The sequence below is a fragment of the Orycteropus afer genome, unplaced genomic scaffold (assembly GCF_000298275.1).
Source record: "Orycteropus afer afer isolate SDZICR_OR568_19922 unplaced genomic scaffold, OryAfe1.0 scaffold00177, whole genome shotgun sequence".
In the NCBI taxonomy this organism is placed as follows: domain Eukaryota; kingdom Metazoa; phylum Chordata; class Mammalia; order Tubulidentata; family Orycteropodidae; genus Orycteropus; species Orycteropus afer.
In genome coordinates, this window is record NW_006921764.1 from 6,196,248 (window position 1) to 6,217,160 (window position 20,913).

Sequence of the window (20,913 nt, forward strand, 5' to 3'; positions counted from 1 at the left end):
TGCAGATTGTTCCAAAGCAATATGTCACTTGATTTCTTGGCTGCTGCTTCTAAGGGCATTGATTGTAGATCCAAGTAAAATGAAATCCTTGACAATTCAATCTTTTCTCCATATATCCTGATGTTGCTTATTTATCCAGTTGTGAGGATTTTTCAAGGAATTGCCTCAAGCACTCATGGGAGACTGCCAACTCCAAAATCTGAAGGTCAGGTGACAGGCTGGAAACTCCTGCAGGCTTGTGTCCCAAGCTCTGCAGGTCGTGTTAAGGGAAGAGGAAGGAGAGAATGCTGCCAAACTGTCTATTTATAGTCTCGAGGCAGAACACACCCTAGGGAAACTCCCTTTTTGCTCTTAAAGCCTTCTATTGATCAATTTTATTCCATTGCATTAGATAATATTATGAAAGGTAATCTACTTTACTTAAGGCCAACTGATGTCATCACAGATAACTACTCCGTAACAGCAACTGGACTAGTGTTTGGCCAAACAACTGGGAATCATAACCTAGCCAAGCTGATACATAAAATTAGCCATCCCATACACCAGTGGTTATTTAAGCCATTGAGACCCTTTATAAGATATTTAGAAAGATCTAAGCCATGAGCTCATGTTGTTCCATCCCAGAGTAACGTTGCTATTAAAAGAAGCAGACAGCAGTAATAAAAAACAAAACAGTTCCCCTTCGACCCCTGCTTCCCTTGACAGCTGATCCATATTCTCATTCATTATCTCTTACTTCCCCTGAGTTCCATTTCTTAGAGCTTTACTGTGCCAATAGATCAGCTACTTTTGAGCTGTTTTGGGGGTTGTTGTTGTTGTTGTTGTTGTTTGCCATCGAGTAGATCCTTCAAATCATAATTCATGATAGCTCCCTTTTCTCCTTACGTTCATGAACACATCTGAGTAGTTTTTAGATCTGAAAATGGTACTGAGATTTTAAGCAATCCTTGTTCTCCTGGTAAGTGTTTCTCTTACACTTTTAAAAACATTCTCCAGAAAATGATTTTCTGGGTTTGAAGAAGCCGCCCAGACAGTTTATGGAGTATATTAGCGCAGCCAGGCTTTCTTCCTCCTGGGGCTGCCATTCTGAAGTTTCTTATTATGTGTGTTCGTGGGAGTGATGTCCTGGTGGAATGGAAAATGTTCATTCCTGGGAATCAGAATCAGTACTCAGTAACAGTGGTACCTTAAACAAATTACTTCACCTTTGGACTGTTTTCATCTCTAAAAAGAGGTGTGACTAAATTTTCCCTTTTCATCTCTACAGAGTAACCTTATTTAAGGAACTTTGGCACTTGCTTTGGGTCCCTGACTATGTACCCTGAGGTTAAACATATCCCTTATATATCCAGGGAAACTCTGGTGGTATAGTAGATAAGGCATTTGGCTGCTAACTAAGTCAGCAGTTCAAATCCACCAGCTGCTCTGTGGGAGGAAGTTAAGGCAATCTACTTCCATAAAGATTTACAGCCTTAGAAACCCACTGGGGGTCACTACGAGTCAGAATTGACTCGATGGCAGTGGGTATATATCTGGAGCCTTCTATCTTCCTGGCCCCTGTTTAAAATCTTGGAGTGCTGAACCATTCTTTCCCTCAACATACCTCAATACAGAAGCCTATCTCAGTAACATGTGTGGTGCCAGTCTCAGTTTGAGATTCATTGTGAAAATGCTCTTACTTCTAGTCCTTGGCTTTCAGTTTGCTATGCAGAAAAGCCTAGACTCATTGCATGCCTTCTTTAGGGGTAACCCAGCAATGCAGCCTTCATTCTATATTTGACCTCAATTCCTGGATGTCTATCTCAACAACTCTTGATGATGCTTAAAACCAAAACCAAACCTATTGCTGTCAAGTCAATTCTGACTCACCGCAACCCTATAGGACAGAGTAGAACCGCCCCTTAGAGTTTCTAAGACTGTAATCTTCACAGAAGCAGACTGCCTCATCTTTCTTCCATGGAGCAGCTGATGAGTTTGAACCACCAACCTTTCAGTTAGCAGCCAAGCACTTAACCACCACCAGAGCTCCCTTTTGATGACACTTATATAGCCTGATAATTTGAGTTTTCCCAAAATATAGAAGATTCTAGGTTTGTTCTGTTATATCTGTGCAACTGCCTAAAAATAAATGAAAGAAGGCAGAACCTGGTTATAACTGTATCACCCATTGTCCTTTGCCATTACCTGCTATGAAATTAAGTCCAGCATTGAGCTTATCCTCTCACATGGGCAGGCTGAACTGACATGAAGACTGTCCTTCAAACTAACAGGCAAGCTGCTACCAACAGTGCCCCATTCTTCATTTCTGCCTGGATTAACTCAATCTTCTGTACCAGCGTTTCTGCTCATTTTCCCTCCACTTCAACACACTCAAATAGAACATGTACTTGATTAACCAGAACCACTTTAGCATACTGTCTTGCTAATTACCTTTTCCTAATCCCATAATAACTTTTTAATCAGAAACTGTTCACATATGAATGAGGCTCAATGAAATAAAATCTCAGCTTGATTTTGAGTAGGAGGAGCCTTGATATTAGCTAGAGTGGAAAGGTTTTTAGCTTGTTTTCAGAGTCAATTAAGAATACATTTAAAATATATTGACTAAAGGTGCATGACTCCCATAGGCTCTTATTTAAAAACATCACTTCACCATGTTTTTAGCTGCCTCAATCTAAAAATGTAGGGGAAAAAATTATAGAAGAAAACTAAGAGTTACATTGTCATAATAACTCACAGAAAGAATTGTTGAATGATTCCGAGTCAGGACAGCCCTATGTGTTGTTGCAGAGTAGAACCGTCACTTTGTAGGATTTTAAGTGCAGATCACCAGGCCTTCCTTCCAAGGTGGGTTTGAACCACCAACTTCTCCAAGTGCTTAACTGTTTGTACCACTTAGCGACTCCTGGGAGCAATATCTAGGGTCCTTTTTAAGCTAATATTCTTAGTTTCTATAAGCATAGTTTAATAAGATAACAGAAGAACTTAACTGTTACTCTAAACTACATTGGCTTTTGATGATAATAAGTCTAGATTTCCATCCTTTAGATGTTCTTCAAGTGGGCAATTTCCAAACATTTAAACTTGGTTCTCACACCCACCTCATGGTTGACTGTATGGTAGTTGTTTTATGGTAGAGTATTAGGAGATGTTTTCCTTACTGTGTGAGCACCTATTCAATGCATAAAAATGTGTTTGTTCTCTAGGAAGAAATACGGCCCCAGTTTGAAGCCAAATATTCCAAGAAGGAACGGATGAACCCTATTTCAGGAAAGCCAGAACCTTATCAAGCATTTGCAGATAAATGCAGCAGACTCATCGTTTCTGCATCTGGAATATTTTTTATGGTTTGAAACTATTTTTTTTTAAATATTTGTGTCATAAAGTACCAAACTATAGCATGACAACAGCAATAGTACTATTAGACATGTGTGTAGTTCTATAAAACATTTTTGCACATTATGTTATTTCAGCCTCATGGCAACTCCATGAGGTGGTCAGAGGTGGTTTGGTGTCCTCACACTACAGCTGCAGCAGCTGAGACTCCAGAGGTGTGGGGTTTGCCCAGGGTCAGCCAGGAAGTGGCCAAGGTGGAACTTGAGCTCACACTGACTGGTAATCCACTGTTCTTCCCACTTGCCTCTTATATCCTTACTGAAAGGAACTAAAAATATGGCAGGGCTTACAACAGCACTTTTCAAATCATGTTTTACCATGTCCTTGTAGCACGAAGTATATTTTCCATCTTAACCCAATATTTGCTATGCAAATACATGTATCAAACTGAATATAATAACTAAAACAATACTCACCTTTAAAATAGCCATACATTCTGATCTTTTCTGTTCTATTACTGTTTTTTTTAAATGCTGGTTGTAGCCCACTAAAATTGATCTCCTGCTCTCAGTTTGAAAAACACTAATTTAAAACTAGTTTATTAGCTTTTCCTAAAAAGAACTAATTTTATGATCAGCTTTGATACAGAGCAAAATGATATTTCTGACAATTTGTCAAATGAAATATCATTTTACAACAATAAGGGGTGGTTAGGATACTTCCTCCTACCTCTCAAATAGCAAATGTATAAATCTACATCCTGGACCATTAGAGCTGGAAGATAGGACCCCAGCAAGTTTACACCATCTATCTAGTTTTGCCAAAAAAGAACTGAAAGGTTAGGTAGCTTTCCCAGAGTCCCTCAGCTCAGATCAAGGTTTTAGAGCATAATAATGTCACCCTTAGTAAAACAGAAATAGAACTGCCCGATACGGTTTCCAAGGTTGTAATCTTTACAGAAGTGAACTGCCACATCTTTTTCCCACAGGGCAACTGATGGCTTTGAGCCACTGGCCTTTCAGTTAGCAGCCAAGGACTTAACCATTGTGCCACCAGGGCTTTTTTCACCTTTAGTCCATAGAAACCTGCTGCCATCATGTTGATTTTGATTCAGTAATCCTTTCAGACAGAGTAGAACTGCCCTATAGGGTTTCCAAGGCTGGAAATCTTTACAGAAGCAGACTGCCTCATCTTTTATCTTTCTCCCACAGAAGGGCTGGTGGGTTCAAACTGCCAGCCTTTTGGTTAGCAGCTGAATGCTTTAACCACTATGGCACCAGAGCTCCTTTTCTTTCTTAGGTGTTGTTGTTGTTGTTATGTGCCATCGAGTCAGACCCGACTCATAGCGACCCTTCCTTGGGTTTCCGAGGCAGTATCACTACGGAAGTAGATTGCCCAACCTTCCTTCCGAGGAGTGGCTGGTGGGTTTGAACCACCAGCCTTCTGGTTAGCAGTCAAGTGCCTTAGCCACTATGCTACCAGAAATAGGCAGAAAATAGAGTTTTCCAGAGAGAGGAGTGCTGCTGTGAAGAAAGGATTCTCTAAAGCAAAAGAGATCAGCCTGAGTCCCGACCTTAAGATCCAGGTCTTGACAACTAAGGGAGTTAACTTTTCTATTTGAAGATGTGCTAGATGAGTCACCTAATGTTGTTGTTGTTGTTAGGTGTCAATGTTGTTAGGTGTCGTTGAGCCATCTCCAGCTCATGGCAAGCCTATACACAGCAGAGCAAACACTGCCCTGCCCAGTGCAGTGCCAGCCGAGTCACCTAATGAAAGTCACACAATGTTTTGGAGCCTCTGGTTCTCATTTCACAGGGATAGGAGACATGCCATATTATTTTCAAATGCCATAAATCTTCAAGAAAGATGACTCAGTCTGTGTATATATCTGACTAAGAAGATCTTAGGTACCTGTCACACAGTTGGTTCATTCAACAGCAAGTAACTGAACACCTACTATGTGCCCATAATTATGCTAAGGTGTTGCAAAAAATGTGGTAGGCAAAAAAGATGCCATTCCTGCCCTCATGGAGCTTACTGTCTAGTGGGGCAGATTAACAATAATCAAACAAACTGTTATAAACAGTGAATTAAAGGAGAACCATAAGTATCATAAAAAGGAAAAATAGCCCAAGGTCATGAAAAGCCTTAAGTTTGAAGTGGCTTTTAACCTCAGAAGTGAAGGATAGGTTGGCATTAACTAGTGTGTGTGTTAATGTGTGTGCACAGATGTGTGCATACACATGCGCAATTGGCAAAGGAATGGGTGGATGGACATTTTAAGCAAAGGAAACAGCCTTGAAGATTAAGAGCCCCTAGCCCTTTTGAAGGAGCTCTGGTAGCATAGTGGCTAAAGCACTTGACTGCTAACCAGAAGGCTGGCGGTTCAAACCCACCAGCCACTCCTCGGAAGGAAGGTTGGGCAATCCTACTTCCGTAGTGATACTGCCTCGGAAACCCAAGGAGGGGTCGCTATGAGTCGGGGCCGACTCGACGGCACACAACAACAACAACAAGCCCTTTTGAAGCTATGAGAGAAGGCCAGCACACCTTGAGTTCCTGGGGGAGGGGAGAATGCCTTGAAGGACACATTATGGGCTTTACTTTTATCCTAAGAGTAACAAATAGCATAATGCCTAAGGCCCTTGACTGCTAACCAGAAGGCTGGCGGTTCAAACCCACCAGCCACTCCTCGGAAGGAAGATGGGGCCTCGGAAACCCAAGGAGGGGTCACTGTGAGTCGGGTCCGACACGACGGCACATAACAACAACAACAAGCCAATTAATAGTTTGGAACACAGGAGTGAAATGATCAGATTTCCAGAATAAATTTTTCTTCATCCAATCCAATATCCTGCTTAATAAAGTGTTACACCATCATCTACACTGATTATCAACTTTTAACCAGTACAGTTGTCCTATTTGAATAACAAAGAAACTACAAACGGGCAAGAACAAGTATTAACCACAATGAAAAGTGTGCAGCTTGTGGTTTCTTAAGTCGGGACTACCACGGCTTTACTTCCTTTTCTAACCAGAGAGTTTCCCAGGTAGCTGAGCCCTCCTCCAGAAAACGTTCCGCCAGGTTGCTCATGGGCCTCCTCTATCTTTCTGCCAGATCTGCGTGGTGATCGCTGCCGTGTTTGGGATTGTCATCTACCGGGTGGTGACTGTCAGCACTTTCGCGGCCTTTAAGTGGGCGTTAATCAGGAATAACTCTCAGGTGGCAACCACAGGAACTGCCGTGTGCATCAACTTTTGTATCATTATGTTGCTGAATGTGGTAAGTGAGCTGCAATGTAACTAGCAAATGGATAAAAATATATGGACTGCAGGTGGTAGTTTTCTTGTGACTAAAGCAACCTGGCCTCAGAGAGGTGCTCTGCCATGTCACACAGATAGATGCCTTGCAAAGTACCTGGCATGAAGATGCACCCAGGTTCAGGAATTTAGAAGTCTTCTTTCAAATCTAGGTTCCAGGATTTTCTGCAGTGAGAGATTGGGCAAAGCACTCAATTAACAACTCTGCCTATTTGTAACAATCCCTCATTTATATAAGATAATGCTATATACCCTTTGGAGTCCCTGGGTAGCGCAAGCAGTTAACATACTTGGCTGTTAACCAAAAGGTTGGTGGTTTGAGTCCACCCAGAGACAACTCAGAAGAAAGGCCTGATATTCTACTTCTGAGAAATCAGCCATTGAAAACCCTATAGGGTACAATTCTACTGTGGCACACACAAATCACTATAAGTCTGAATCAACTCAATAGCAGCTGGTTTTGGTATACTCCTTGGGTTTTTTGGAGATTTAGAAGAAGGATGTATTCAAAGGCCCCAGCTCAGGACATGTCACACAACTCAATAGTCTTGGCTTTGATTCTGTATGATGGGACGGTAGTCAGTATTATACAGAATGATTGATTTCCAGATTTTTTTTAAATGTATGTTTTAGCCCAGATCTCTTCCTTGAGCCCCAGATTCATGTATCAAACCTCCTATTCAACTGTCTTCACCTAACACGTTCAAACCCAAACTCTTGATCCCTTCTCTGAAATCGGCTCTCCTTATTGTTTTCTCCATTGTAGTTGCTCAGACTAAACATCTTGACAAGATTGCCCTGAACTGTACCCTCTGTACTTCCATACACACACATATACACATGCACACATGCACACACGCCATTACTCACATTGCCTAGGTTCCCTACTAGGACCCTCTGTTTACCAGATGGATGGGTGAATTAGGGATGAACCCAGTGTACTAATGAAAACGCAGAGTACCCTTTGGGCCTAGAATTGGAATCACTCCCCTGGATTGACTCTCAGCCCGACACTAGAAAGACCTACATGCAGAACACCTACACTAGGGAGATATACCCCTTAGAGCAATCAGCCGTGAGGCACCAGAAGGGCAGCATTCACAAAGAGGAAAAGCTGGGCAGATAGGAATGCATAGTGAAGAAAGGCACAGGGAGGGCATAGTCACAGGGACGGGGAAGGGGAGGAGAGTTTGTTATGGTCAGGGATGATAATCGGGGCTTGAAATTAAATGTACACAAATTGCTGAATGTAAAACAAATTTTGTTCTATAAATTTGCACCCAAAGCACCATAAATTAAAAAAGAAAGAAAGAAATGAGGGGTCTCTAACTAAACCCAAGTCCCACTGACTTAAAAAAAAAAAAAAAAAAAAATGAAAAAACCCGTGGGTCATGTCCCCAAAGTCTAGGGCTTAGGTATATCTGGGTCCAGTGGTTCCAGTGATTCAAAGGTCCTCATCAGGACCTGAAGCTGCTCATCCCTTGGCATGGTTTTCTCCATGTTGGGTCCAACTCAAGCTCCACCAAAGGGGGCTGCCAGCAGCTCCAGACTTATATCATCTTTCCTGTTGGCAGTGTCAGTAGAAAGTAAACTTTCATTTTCCATTGCTAGAAAAATCTCAGAATTGAGTGTCATGTTGGTTGGATCATGTGTTCATTTCTGGGGCAAGAGGAAGGTTTTGGTTCCCCAAGCCACATGCTGGCAGTGGAGAGGAGTGATTTCAACAGAGGCCCAATTACCAGAACAAGAGAGCTTGGGTGATGGCCAGGATGGAAGCAATCAGTTATGTACTAGAAATAGCAGATGTCCACTATGTGGCCGCTGTGCTAGAGGAAGTTACAGTCTATTTGTGGACATACACATAATTAAGTAGAGTGGCAGTTCAGGGTAAATAAAAAAAAAAAAAGCAGAGTGCCATAAGCTCTGGGAGTTTCCAGTAAAGTTCAATCATCTCATCATTTATAAATGCTATAATCTAGAATATACAGTAGTTCTCATGAACAATAGGATTGCAGAATCATAGTTAGAACAGGCCTTAGAGATTTTACATGGAAGCTGCTATGATCCAGGAAGACTCTGACTTGCCCAGCATCACTTTGCATTGCATGCTGGTAACTAGTGGCAGCCAGCCTTGTGCCACAGAATGATTCACCCCAAAGTAATAAGTGATTTAAAAATCAGTGAAATGGGAACTTGTACATTTCTTTCTTGCCCTGAAAGGACACAGTTGTTCAAAAGGTTTTCATTGTTTGATCATGACTTGATTATCTCTTTCCTTTATAATTATGCATTTTAGAACATCTACAATTCTATTACTAAATGTATGAAATTTATTTTATAGCTCTATGAAAAAGTTGCACTTCTTCTGACAAATTTAGGTAAGTGGAACCTTTTCACTTTGCTGTACAGTATTTTGGTCTGGAAAATATCTTTTCAAAGATGCTATGAAGAGTTCATTTCTGAAAAACTACTGAGAAGAAATATTCCCTGTATGTTGAAATGTGTGCCTGCATTGCTCTTTGCCTTCAAAGAACATGCTTTAAATAGCTAGTAACTGGAGGGATTTTTTTCCTATCTAAAGCTTTAAAACCTGCCATAAACATCATCTCTATCATAAGCTAATGTGATTTAAAATAGATTTCCTCTTAATGCACAAAAAAATCACAGAACTGCATGTATATAAAGTGCCTAGTATCATTTATAAAATTGTCCATTTGCTATTGCCTAGCAGTAGTAGTTAATTAAAGCTGTGTCCAGTTTTCATGATATATAAAACTATATTAAAGTTAGTTTTGAGGACTGGTCCCAAGAATGTAGGCAGGCAAGCCATCAGTGACATTTGTAGAAATAACATTCATTTGAACAAGTCACTCCTGAGAGCATTTTGCTGACCCCAGTAAGCACCAGAACAATCTGATAGCTGGCTCTAAGTTGTACATTTACCACATTGTCAAAATACAAAAATTGTTCCAATTTTATTAATAAGGTAATAGTCATTTGGCATAGTGCCTAAGGCATTTTGACTGCTAACCAGAAAGCTGGTGGTTCAAACCCACCAGCCACTCCTCAGAAGGAAGGCTGAGCAATCTACTTCCATAGTGATACCACCTCGGAAACCCAACGAGGGGTCGCTATGAGTCGGATCCGACTCGACGGCAGTAAGTTTTTTTGTTTAGTCATTTGGAGTCCCTGGATAGTGCAAATAGTTGATGCTCTTGGCTGCCAATGGAAAGGTTGGAGATCCAAGTCCCCCCAGAGGGTCTTTGTAAGAAAGTCCTGGTGATCTGCTTTCAGAAAATAAGCCATTGGAAACTCTGTGGAGCACAGCTCGACTCGGACACACATCAGGTCACCATGAGGTCGGAATTGGCTCGACAGCAGTTGATTTTTTGTTTTAGTCACTCTTTGCAGTGTGAGAAAATTACAGGTTCCCACACATAACCTGTTTTAGCTCATTCCCAAATATAGCTTTCCCAGAATTAAAATATCACAAAGTGTTTTTATTTATAATAATCTAATAATAAATACCATTTATTGAGTCCTTCTGTGTCCCAGGCACTTTACTTATCTCCTTTAAAGTCATTGAAATATTCCATCACCATCACCCCATGCCCAGAAAGACAGAAAGAGGTTTATGTCCCTGGAAGAAGAAACTTCCCTTTGGCAGGCTGTGTCCAGTGGGGCTTTGGTCCAGGCTGTCAAAGATGCTGGTGAAAATACTTCCCTGGTTCATCCATGGTTGGGATACTGGTAAGCCAGATGTTTCTCCTGAGAGCTGACTGACAACCCAGGAGACCTTCCCTTAGAAGCAGGAGTTCAGAAGCAGAAGTGAAATAAAGCTAAACCTCTTTAAGAGTCCTTTGTCCTTTCTGCCTTCTGCAGCACTACAGCCTTGTTCTGAAATTAACGTATAACCCATTCTAAAGCAGATTGTCTGTCTTTCCCTTCTCAGGTGTGCTCCCAGGGAGCATTTTGAGTTATAATTCTTGGAAATAAAACTGATGGGGTGAAGTTTTAAATGAGCAGTTAGAAGCTCAGGAAATGTGAAAACATAAAATGCTATTGCACGAAATACTTTTTCTTTGGCATTGCTTGAGGTGAGGATGCAGCTTCTAGGGAAGGATAAGAGCATTTGACGTGAGATTTCCAGTTGGAGGTTCTATCTTGAGGGCCATCTTTTGGTTCATATCCCAATTGCTAAAGAATGTTTGCTTTATGAGATATTGAAACGTAGGGGATGAGAATTGGCCCCTGACTGAAGTCAGGAAATGTTAAGACACACCTAGTTCATAGAGAGTAAAACCTCAAGAGATGAGGTCACCTCTTGAGTATTGGACCATGAAAATGGAAAACGGTGGATGAAGGTAAAAGGCAAAGGAGTCAAATGCACCTCACGTTCTGATGTGGGTGTTTGACTCCCTCATACCAAATAGCATCTGGCATTGCACCAGAAATAGATGTTGATACTGAGCAATTACAGGAGCTGAGCATAAACCTGACTCCACAAGGCCCTACCCCAATGCAAAGATTAGTAGCAAAAGGAAAGGCTACTGCAGGGAGCCAGAACTGGGAATGGGGCCCCTTGTATCTGCTCCAGGCCTCCAGGCATCCTGTAACAGTATTACAATCTGGGTATTCAATCCCCTCGCTGGCCACTTCCCACCAAACTCTTCTTGAGGATGGTCTGCGAGCTTGAGGATCCCATGGGACCCTCTTCCATCACCCAGCATCTGCAGGCCTTCTTAGGATGCCTCTGCTCCCACTGAGGGGAGAGAGGGTCTGAGATGGGATCAGATTCAGCCTCTGTTCCCTTTCATCCACAGAACAGCCTCGCACAGAGTCCGAGTGGGAGAACAGCTTCACCCTGAAAATGTTTCTTTTTCAGTTTGTCAATCTGAACAGCTCCACGTTTTACATCGCATTCTTCCTTGGAAGGTAAGACCCCAATCCCTCTACATCTCCTCAGACCAGGGCAGAGTGCTCTGAAATCACCAGCCATGGGTGACAGAGAGTTTCCTCCTCTGGGGTGCAAAGAGAAAACTAACTGCTACCTTTCCTTTCTCTATTTCAAAACCACCTCCCCTTCCATCCCGGGGAGTTAGTCTTCTGCACTGAAAAGCACTTCTTCAGCTTTTATTGCTACAACAAATAGAGGAAAATAATCTGCACATGTGAATTATGAGTCTAAAATATCCGGGCTCTGTCTGCACCTGAGTCGCACACCTGGCTCTCACACTTGCATGAGCAGGTAATATAAAGGGGAAGGCGGCCTGTAGCATGTCCCAGTCCCCCATCTTCAGACAAGAAGGAGGAGCATCCAAACAAGAAAAGGGGCTAAAAGAGCATGTCAGAGGACCCTGGGAAGCTTCAACATTCAACACTAATGAGGACTTAGGAGGGACTTCTGTTGTTGTTGTTAGGTGTTGTTGAGTCATCTCCAACTCATAGTGACCGCATGTATATAGCAGAATGAAATACTGCCTGGTCCTGTGCCAGCCCCACGATCCTTGCTATACCTGAGCTCATTGTTGCAGCCACTGTGTCAATCCATGTCATTGAGGGCCTTCCCCTTTTTCGTTGTCCCTCCACTTTGCCAAGCATGATATCCTTCTCCAGGGAATGGTCCCTTCTGATAACATGATCAAAGTAGGTGAGACAAAGTCTGGCTATTCTCTCTTCCAAGAAGAATTCACCTGCACTTCTCAGGATGGATTTGTTAGTTCTTTTAGCAGTCCATGGTACTTTCAGCATTCTTAGCCAACACCACAACTCAAAAGCATCAATTCTTCTTCAGTCTTCCTTTTTCATTGTCCAGCTCTCACATGCCTATGAGGCAATTGAAAATACCATGGCTTGTGTCAAGCGCACCTTAGTCTTCAAGGAAACATCTTTGCTCTTCATCACTTGAAAGAGGTCCTCTGCAGCAGATTTGCCCAATGCTATACAATGTCTGACTGCTACTTCCATTGGTGTTGATTGTAGAACCAAGTAATATGAAGTCTCTTACAACTTCAATCTTTTCTCCATTTATCATGATGCTGCTTATTGGTCCTGTTATGAGGATTGTTTCCTTTATATTTAGGTGTAATCCATACTTTATATTTTAGGTGTAATCCATACTGCAGACTGCAGTCTTCAGTCTTCATCAGTAAGGGTTTCAAGTCATCCTCACTATCAGCGAGCAAAGTTGTATCATCTGCATGATGTAGGTTGTTAATGAGTCTTTCTCCAATCCCAATGCTGTGTTCTTCTTCATATAGTCCAGCTTCTCGGATTATTTGCTCAGCATACAGATTGAATAAGTATGGTAAAAGGAAACAACCCTAATGCACTCCTTTCTTGACTTTAAACCATGCAGTGTCCCCTTGTTCTGTTTGAATGACAGCCTTCTGGTCTATGTGCAAGTTCCTATGAATACAATTAAGTGTTCTGGAATTCCCATTCTTCTCAATGTTACCCATAATTTGTTATGTTCCACACAATCGAATGCTTTTGCATAGTCAATAAAACACAAGTAAACGTCTTTCTGATATTCTTTGCTTTGAGCCAAGATCTATCTGACATCAGCAATGATATCCCTCGTTCCATGTCCTCTTCTGAATCCAGCTTGGATTTCTGGAAGTTCTCTGTCAATGTACTGCTACAACCATTCTTGAATTATCTTCAGTAAGATTTGCACTCAATATTAATGATATTGTTTGATAATTTCCACATTTTATGGGATCATCTTTCTTTGGAATGGGTACAAATATGTCTCTCCTCCAGTCAGTTGGCCAAATCTCTTGGCATAGCTAAGGGAGTGCCTGTAATGCAACATCCATTTGTTGAAACATCTCAGTGAGTATCCCATCAATTCCTAGAGCCTTGTTTTTCACCACTTCCCTCAGTGCAGCTTCAACTTCTTCCTTCAGTACCACTGGTTCTTGATCATATGCCACCTCCTGAAATGGATGAACATCAACCAATTCTTTTTGGTACAGTGACTCTGTATTCCTTCTATCTTCTTTGGACGTTTCCTGCATCATTCAATATATTGTCTATCAAATCTTTCAGTATTGCAACTTGGGGCTTAAATTTCCTCTTTAGTTCTTTCATCTTGAGAAATGCTGAGCATGTTCTTCCCTTTTGGCTTTCCAACTCCATGTCTTTGCACATTTCATTAAAATAATTGACTTTGTCTTCTTGGCTGCTCTTTGAAATCTGTTTAGCTCTTTTATCTTGTCATTTCTTCCATTTGCTTTAGCTACTCTTCACTCAAGGACAAGTTACAGAGTCTCTTTTGACATCCATTTTGGTCTTTTCTTCCTTTCCTGTCTTTTTGCTTTCTTCATGGATGATGTTCTTGACCTCATTCCACAATTCCTCTGGTTTTCGGTCATTGGTGTTCAGTGCATCAAATCTGTTCTTTAAATGGTCTCTAAATTCAGGAGGGATATAATCAAGGTCATATTTTGGCTCTCATGAACTTGTTTTAATTGTCTTCAACTTCAACTTGAACTTGCAAATGAGCAGTTGATGGTCTGTTCCACAATCAGCTCCTGGCCTTGTTTTGGCTGAAGATACTGAGTTTCTCTATCACCTCTTGCCACAGATGTAGTCAATCTGATTCCTGATGTACTCCATCTGGTGAAGTCCATGTGTATAGCTGCTGTTTGTGGTGTGAAAAAAGGTATTTGCCATGAATAATTTGTTGGTCTTGCAAAATTCTATCATATGATCTCCAGCATTATTTCTGTCTCCAAGGCCAAATTTTCCAACCACCAGTGATTTTTTACTTTGTTTCCAACTTGTGCAATTCAGTCACCAGTGATAATCAGCACATCTTGATTGCATGTTTGGTCAGTTTCAAGGGGCTCTTTGTTTAGTGGAAATGTCCCTGAATCTCGTTATCTCTGGAAGCATTTATGAGGAGATGGAAAACAGGGAAGGACAGGTACAGAGTTTTGACGAGATGAGTGCAGCGTCTTCTTAGTTACTACCTACTCTAGCATGTAATTCTAGTCAAATATAGTCATGCATCGCTTAACATACATGATACATTCTGATAAATAGGACATTATGTAATTTGAACATTGTGTAAACACCATAGTATATACAGGCAGTTCCCAAATTACCAAAGAATTCTGTTCCTATCTGTTTTTTAAGTCAAATTTGTATGTAAGTTGGAACAGTTAGTTAAGGTTCAGTTCATACCTAATGTCAGTCAAATGTTTGTCTTAGTATATAGTATATTGTGTACCTTTCTATTCATAAAAAAAAAATTAAAGGAACACTTCTAGATACATTGAAACATCTTTAACACAATAGTACAGTAATAATAATAATGTCTTGATGCACATCACAAAGAAGTGCCTGTTTGTTGCTTACTATGAACCATTGCATATAGGCTGAATTTTTAATGTAATAGGCTTTAGAGGAGTTGGGAGCACAGACATATACACAGTTGGATAGTGCCCCAATGGACTTTATGCAGCACATGACTGTGATTTAATTTGGAAAAAAAAAAAAAAGCAGTACTGTTACTCAAAAAGATCAGAATGTATTTAAGTCCAAAAGTAAATCCATGGCTTACACAGGCCAAAGCACTTGATTTTCAACAGAAAACGCTAAAAGTCACAGCAGCTGACAAGAACTGACCTCTGTGATCCAGAAGAGAAAGTGTCCCCGAGAAAGTTCCAGAAGGTGTAGTCATGACAGCTCTAAGGGTTTCCTCATTTCCTCAGACCTGAAACTTACTGTACCACTGATTTATGTTGGGTAATGTGCTAAAATGAATATAATATTCATTGCAAGTCTAGACTACAGAATGCTAATGGTTTGTTTTTCTGTGTGTGTTGAAGATTTACAGGACACCCAGGTGCCTACTTGAGGCTGATAAACAGGTGGAGGCTAGAAGAGGTCTGTATTCTCCCATCATTCCTTGTTTCCTACAGACTTGCTTTAAACCACCTTAGAGCAACTTTGTGCAGAATAGAAACCAGACACCCTTTCTTCCTCTCCATTGATTCTCGAATTTCTGTGTTTGCTTACCTCGCAGTGCCACCCTAGTGGATGCCTTATTGATCTCTGTATGCAAATGGGTATTATAATGGTGCTAAAGCAGACCTGGAATAATTTCATGGAACTTGGCTACCCGTAAGTACCATAGATATCTATAGTCGAGAGGCAGCGTTGCTCATCATTGGCTTTTCTAGGTGTGGCAAGTAAGATAAGCAATGCAGACTCAGTAATTGATCCAGTGCATACACCTGGAGATAACGCTCAAGCTTAGAGTCAAAGGAAGTCTGAAAATAATAAACCTTGGCTCTTTGGGAAGATTTAATACAAATCACAGGAATGAAAGTGAATATTCTTTAAATCTCTGTGGACCCCTAAATACTGGACTCTTGCTTGCAAAATACTTAACAAATGATGTCTCTGGCCCTTTCAGCTCTGTTGTTGTTGTTATATGCCCTCAAGTTGGACCCAACTCATGGAGGCCCCTCCTTGGGTTTCCAAGGCAGTATCACTATGGAGGTAGATTGCCCAACCTTCCTTCCAAGGAGTGGCTGGTGGGTTTGAACCCCCAGCCTTCTGGTTAGCAGTCAAGTACCTTAGGCACTACACTACCAGAGCTCCTTAGACCAAATCATGGCTCTGTTGTTGTTGTTATATGCCCTCAAGTTGGACCCAACTCATGGAGGCCCCTCCTTGGGTTTCCAAGGCAGTATCACTATGGAGGTAGATTGCCCAACCTTCCTTCCAAGGAGTGGCTGGTGGGTTTGAACCCCCAGCCTTCTGGTTAGCAGTCAAGTGCCTTAGGCACTATGCTACCAGAGCTCTAGCTATTTAGGATATATTAACTAGATCCTCAAACCCTCATCCCTGTCCATTTTAACATGGGAGTGGTTCTAGAAAGATTAATGAGGGATGGTAACTTTTTAAAGCTACCTTAAATTCAGAATGTACAGAAAATGAACTTAAGGAAAGGAGGAGAGTTCAGGGATTCAAAAAAGAAGCAGAAGTTTCTAAATCAGCATATCTTAAGCGGTGAGAAATCCCCCGGTGAGGATAGGTTATGTTAATAACGATGGGCAAACACTTGCATGCCCTTTGGAAAAAAGGATAACCTTGAATTCTGCTGTGTTTGCACAGTTCTAGTCAGTTAAATTTTAAGGAGACATTAATCAGCAATGCTTCTTTTATTTCTGCTTTAATTTCACACCTACCGGTTTTGCATGTTAGCTCACAGTCTCTTAGAGACAGAGAACTCTAGGTTTCAGAAAGGACCGTACAGTTAAATGCACTAGAACTTTGGTTCACTTCAGAAAGTCATCTCTAAGCTCCTTGTCAGAAGCAGTGCCAGTAGTTTTGTATTCTTAAATTCATTTTTAAAAACCTTATTTCAAGTGTTTGATTCTTTCTATAAAACTTTTTAAAAATAAAGCATAAAAGACATAGAAGAATCATCTGAAAGTGTAAACTATAATTTATCAGGATGTTATGGACATCAAAGGAACCATATTTTTATCTCATAGTAATAAGGGCATAGAGTAAAATTATGAAGTAGGCAGTTTATCTTTGATACTCACCCCCACATTTCCTTTATTTCACATTTGTGTGTGTGTGTGTGTGTGTGTGTTTCTCCTCTCAAATAGCACACAACTGTTTCCCTTGCCCCCTGTAGCATACAGACATTCCCCTCATTCCCTCAAACTTGTCCTATATCCTAAGATGCAACCCCAGGCACTGTGAGTACTAATGTGCTAACCTCACCAGTGCAAAATGAATCTTAATTGAAGGCAAAGCTCTTGCCGAGTTCAAACCAAAAGCAGGCAAGTATGAACTTCAGGCAACAGTGTGCCCAGAGAGGACACATTTTGTGAGTTTCCAGATCTTGTAGACCCCTAAAGTCAGAATTTGCAAGTCCACACCCACTTGGTAGGACTGCTTTTGCATCCAAAATTAAGCCACCAAGACCAAATCTTTCTTTCCCCAGATACCTATCTGGTGGTTGCCTTTGTACTGGGAGATATGTTTATAGATGTTCTCAGTCCTCTATCCCTCTCATATAGGCAAGACTGAATATGACACTGTTTCATGAATGATTAAAATAAACTCATCAACCATTCTGCTTACTGACTATACTTGAAGTATAGAATCCATTGTTAATGTATACTTGAAGTGTTATCGCCTTGGTAGCCTGTCCTGATTTTTTTTTTTAACTCTGGCTCTATGTTCTGACTCTCCTCTTTCTGATCACTTTATGTCTTATGGATAGTTACATTTAAAAAAAATTGATCTTGTTTTTGCAGGTTAATTCAGAATTGGTGGACAAGAAGAAAAGTGCGACAAGAACATGGTCCGGAAAGAAAAATAAGTTTCCCACAATGGGAAAAGGACTACAACCTTCAGCCGATGAATGCCTACGGACTCTTCGATGAATACTTAGAAATGAGTATGAAAATATTCTACTTTATCCTACTAATTGTAGATACAAATTTTAGATCTGTAGCTATAGAGCTATAGTCAATCAAACATACACTCAGTATCATAAAGACCCTTCCAAAAAAAAACCTAACTAACTCACTGCTGTCAAGTCAGACCCTCCTTGGGTTTCCAAGGCAGTATCAGCAGTATCACTGTGGAAGTAGATTGCCCAATCTTCTTTCCGAGAGATAGCTGGTGGATTTGAACCACCAGCCTTCTGGTGAATAGTTAAATGCCTTAGGCACTATGCTACCAGAGCTCCTATAAAGGCCCTTAGTGTGTGGGTATTCTTGAGCTAAACACAAAGGAAACAGTATCTTGCTTTAAGACATGCATGGGCATGGTACCAAGAGCCTAGTGACTTCAAACTCTCATGACATTTTGTCCACATCTTGTAGTAAGTCACAAAAAGCAAATGAGTTGGGAAACTTGGTGAACCAAAGGAAATGGAAGCATCACCCATGGTGTGATGGACTCAACTTGTTCAGCAGACGTTTATTGCCCCGTTTGGGCCAGGTAGTCTCTCTGTTTGGCACCAGAGATACAAAAAAGAATAACACACAGTCTCTGCTTTCAAAAAGTGCCTGGGCTAGTGGGGAAAATAAAAGATAGAAAGAATAAATGTGATAAATTGTTACAGATGCTGTGATATGAAACTGTAGGTAATATAGTAGGAACAGCCATTTTCTATTGGGGACAGAGTAGTAAGAAGCTAGAAATATGTAAGCTATTAGACACTTACATTTAAAGAATCAGATTTCTGAGTCATCAAACCCAAGCTATTTATCTTGGTGTGTATCTAAGATCACGGGCTTTGGAAGCATATTAAAACAAACAGAACAGTTGCCATTGAATTGATTCTGGTTCATGACAACCCCGAGTATCAGAGTAGAATTGTGCCCCAGAGGGTTTTCAATGGCTGATTTTTCAGAAATATCCCATGGCCCTTCTTCCAAAATGTCACTGGATGGACTTCAACCACCAACCTTTTGGTTGGCAGCCAAGCATCTTAACCATTTGTACCACCCAGAGACTTCAGAAGCAGATGACCTGGGTTCAAATCCCAGCCCTGCCACTTACTAAGTGTGAAACATTGGGCAAAAAGTTATGTAACTGGCTCTTTGTCTCAGTTTTGTCATCTCGAAAGTTAGGATAATAATATGAGTAACTACTTCATAGAGTGTTTGTATGGATTTAATGAATTAACGTATGAAAAGTGATTAGAACAGTGCCTGGCTCATAGTATGTATTTAGTGCATGTTAGCTGTATCACTATTACTTTCCTATTCTTATGGGGGGCAGGGTCCATAATATCTCTTTGGAAGCTAATAAAATCCCTGGGAAGATTCATTGAGTGTATCTATCTTTTTCTTTGTTTTTTAATTGTGTTAGGCTCTATAAAATAGGGGTAGAAGTTGGGGGTAAGGGTGGACAAGTGCATTACTTCTGAAAGAAGCAGTTCTTTCACTGAAAATTAAAGGAATAGTAGAATTAATGTGTAATATTTTTAGATTGCTTGTGTCCTAAGTATCTATTGATGTTTTTAGGGTTTTAATTATAGAATGGCAGAATGATATAACTTGGAGAAGAAATCAATTTGGGCATTAATAATAAAACTTAATAAAGGGAATTCATTAAGAAAACTAACCACTTTGAGGTCTCTTAATGGACTCTTCTCCCATAAAGAAGGAAATGAACAATAATGTTGGTATATTGAGTCCTTGAAATGAAGCTTTTATGTGGCTGAGGCTGTGACTACTTCAAACACTGTAGTGTCTTTCTAGCATAAAACAAATCTCAGAAGCATCACAAGTGGACTAGGGCATCTTTCATTTGCTTATGTGTTTATTGTTAATAACACCCCTGCTTTTCTATTTTTTTTTTTAATTTACTCATTGAAGTATAACATATGAGAGAGATAAAGGTATAGATGAATGAATTTTCACACAAATGTAATCAAAATCTTTCTCTCCATCCTGCTGTCTAGTTTTGTATATAAAGTATCGGAATGCAGCAATAATCGTTCATTTACGTACTGTCTATGGCTGCTTTGGAGTCCCTTGGATGATGTAAACGGTTAACACATTCAACTACTAACCAAAAGGTTAGAGGTTCAAGCCTACCCAGTGATTCCTTGGAAGACAGGCCTGGTGATGTACTTCTGAAATGTCAGCCACTGAAAACCTTATGGAGCATAGTTCTCCTGTGATACACATGGGGTCACCATGAATTGGAATCAACTCAACAGCAACTGGTTAATGGCTGATTTTGCACTCCAGCAGTAGAACTGAGTAATTATTACAGACTGTATGGCCCACAAAGCCTAAGTCATTTGCTATCTGGCCCTTAAGAGAAATAGTTTCACAATAAATAGACCATTATCATTATTAAAGAAGGCTCTCTCATCTCCTTTCCCAGTCATAACCTCCCTAAACCACTCTCCTGGCTTCTAATATAATCATTTCCCCAGGTTTTTTTTTTCCATGTGAATGGAGCTGTATACTCTGTACTCTGTTACAACTGGCTTTTTTTCAATCAATATTACGTTTTAATATTCTCCCATGTTAAGCGAGCAATTGGACCTGTGGGCTCAGGACCATAGTCTCAGGGGACATCAAGCTTAACAGGCATAACATACTACACAAAACATTGTTCCACATCCTACTTTGGTGAGTAGCAACTGGAATTTCAAAAGCTTTCAAGCTGCCATCTAGATGCAACAATGGGTCTCTCCTTATCCAGAGCAATGAAGAATGAAGAAAACCAAAGATTCATTAAAACAATTAG

General features: G+C 40.6%; 1 protein-coding gene across 1 annotated transcript in view; it reads left to right on the forward strand.

Moving 5' to 3' along the window:
• Positions 1-20,913, forward strand: part of ANO4 (anoctamin 4) — a 737,041-nt gene that overhangs the window by 648,127 nt on the left and 68,001 nt on the right. The window contains exons 19-25 of the mRNA XM_042781823.1: positions 3,207-3,347; positions 6,455-6,619; positions 8,999-9,035; positions 11,481-11,592; positions 15,498-15,555; positions 15,695-15,792; positions 17,952-18,094. Of these exons, the coding sequence (XP_042637757.1) occupies positions 3,207-3,347; positions 6,455-6,619; positions 8,999-9,035; positions 11,481-11,592; positions 15,498-15,555; positions 15,695-15,792; positions 17,952-18,094 (754 nt within the window). The remainder of the gene's footprint in view (positions 1-3,206; positions 3,348-6,454; positions 6,620-8,998; positions 9,036-11,480; positions 11,593-15,497; positions 15,556-15,694; positions 15,793-17,951; positions 18,095-20,913) is intronic.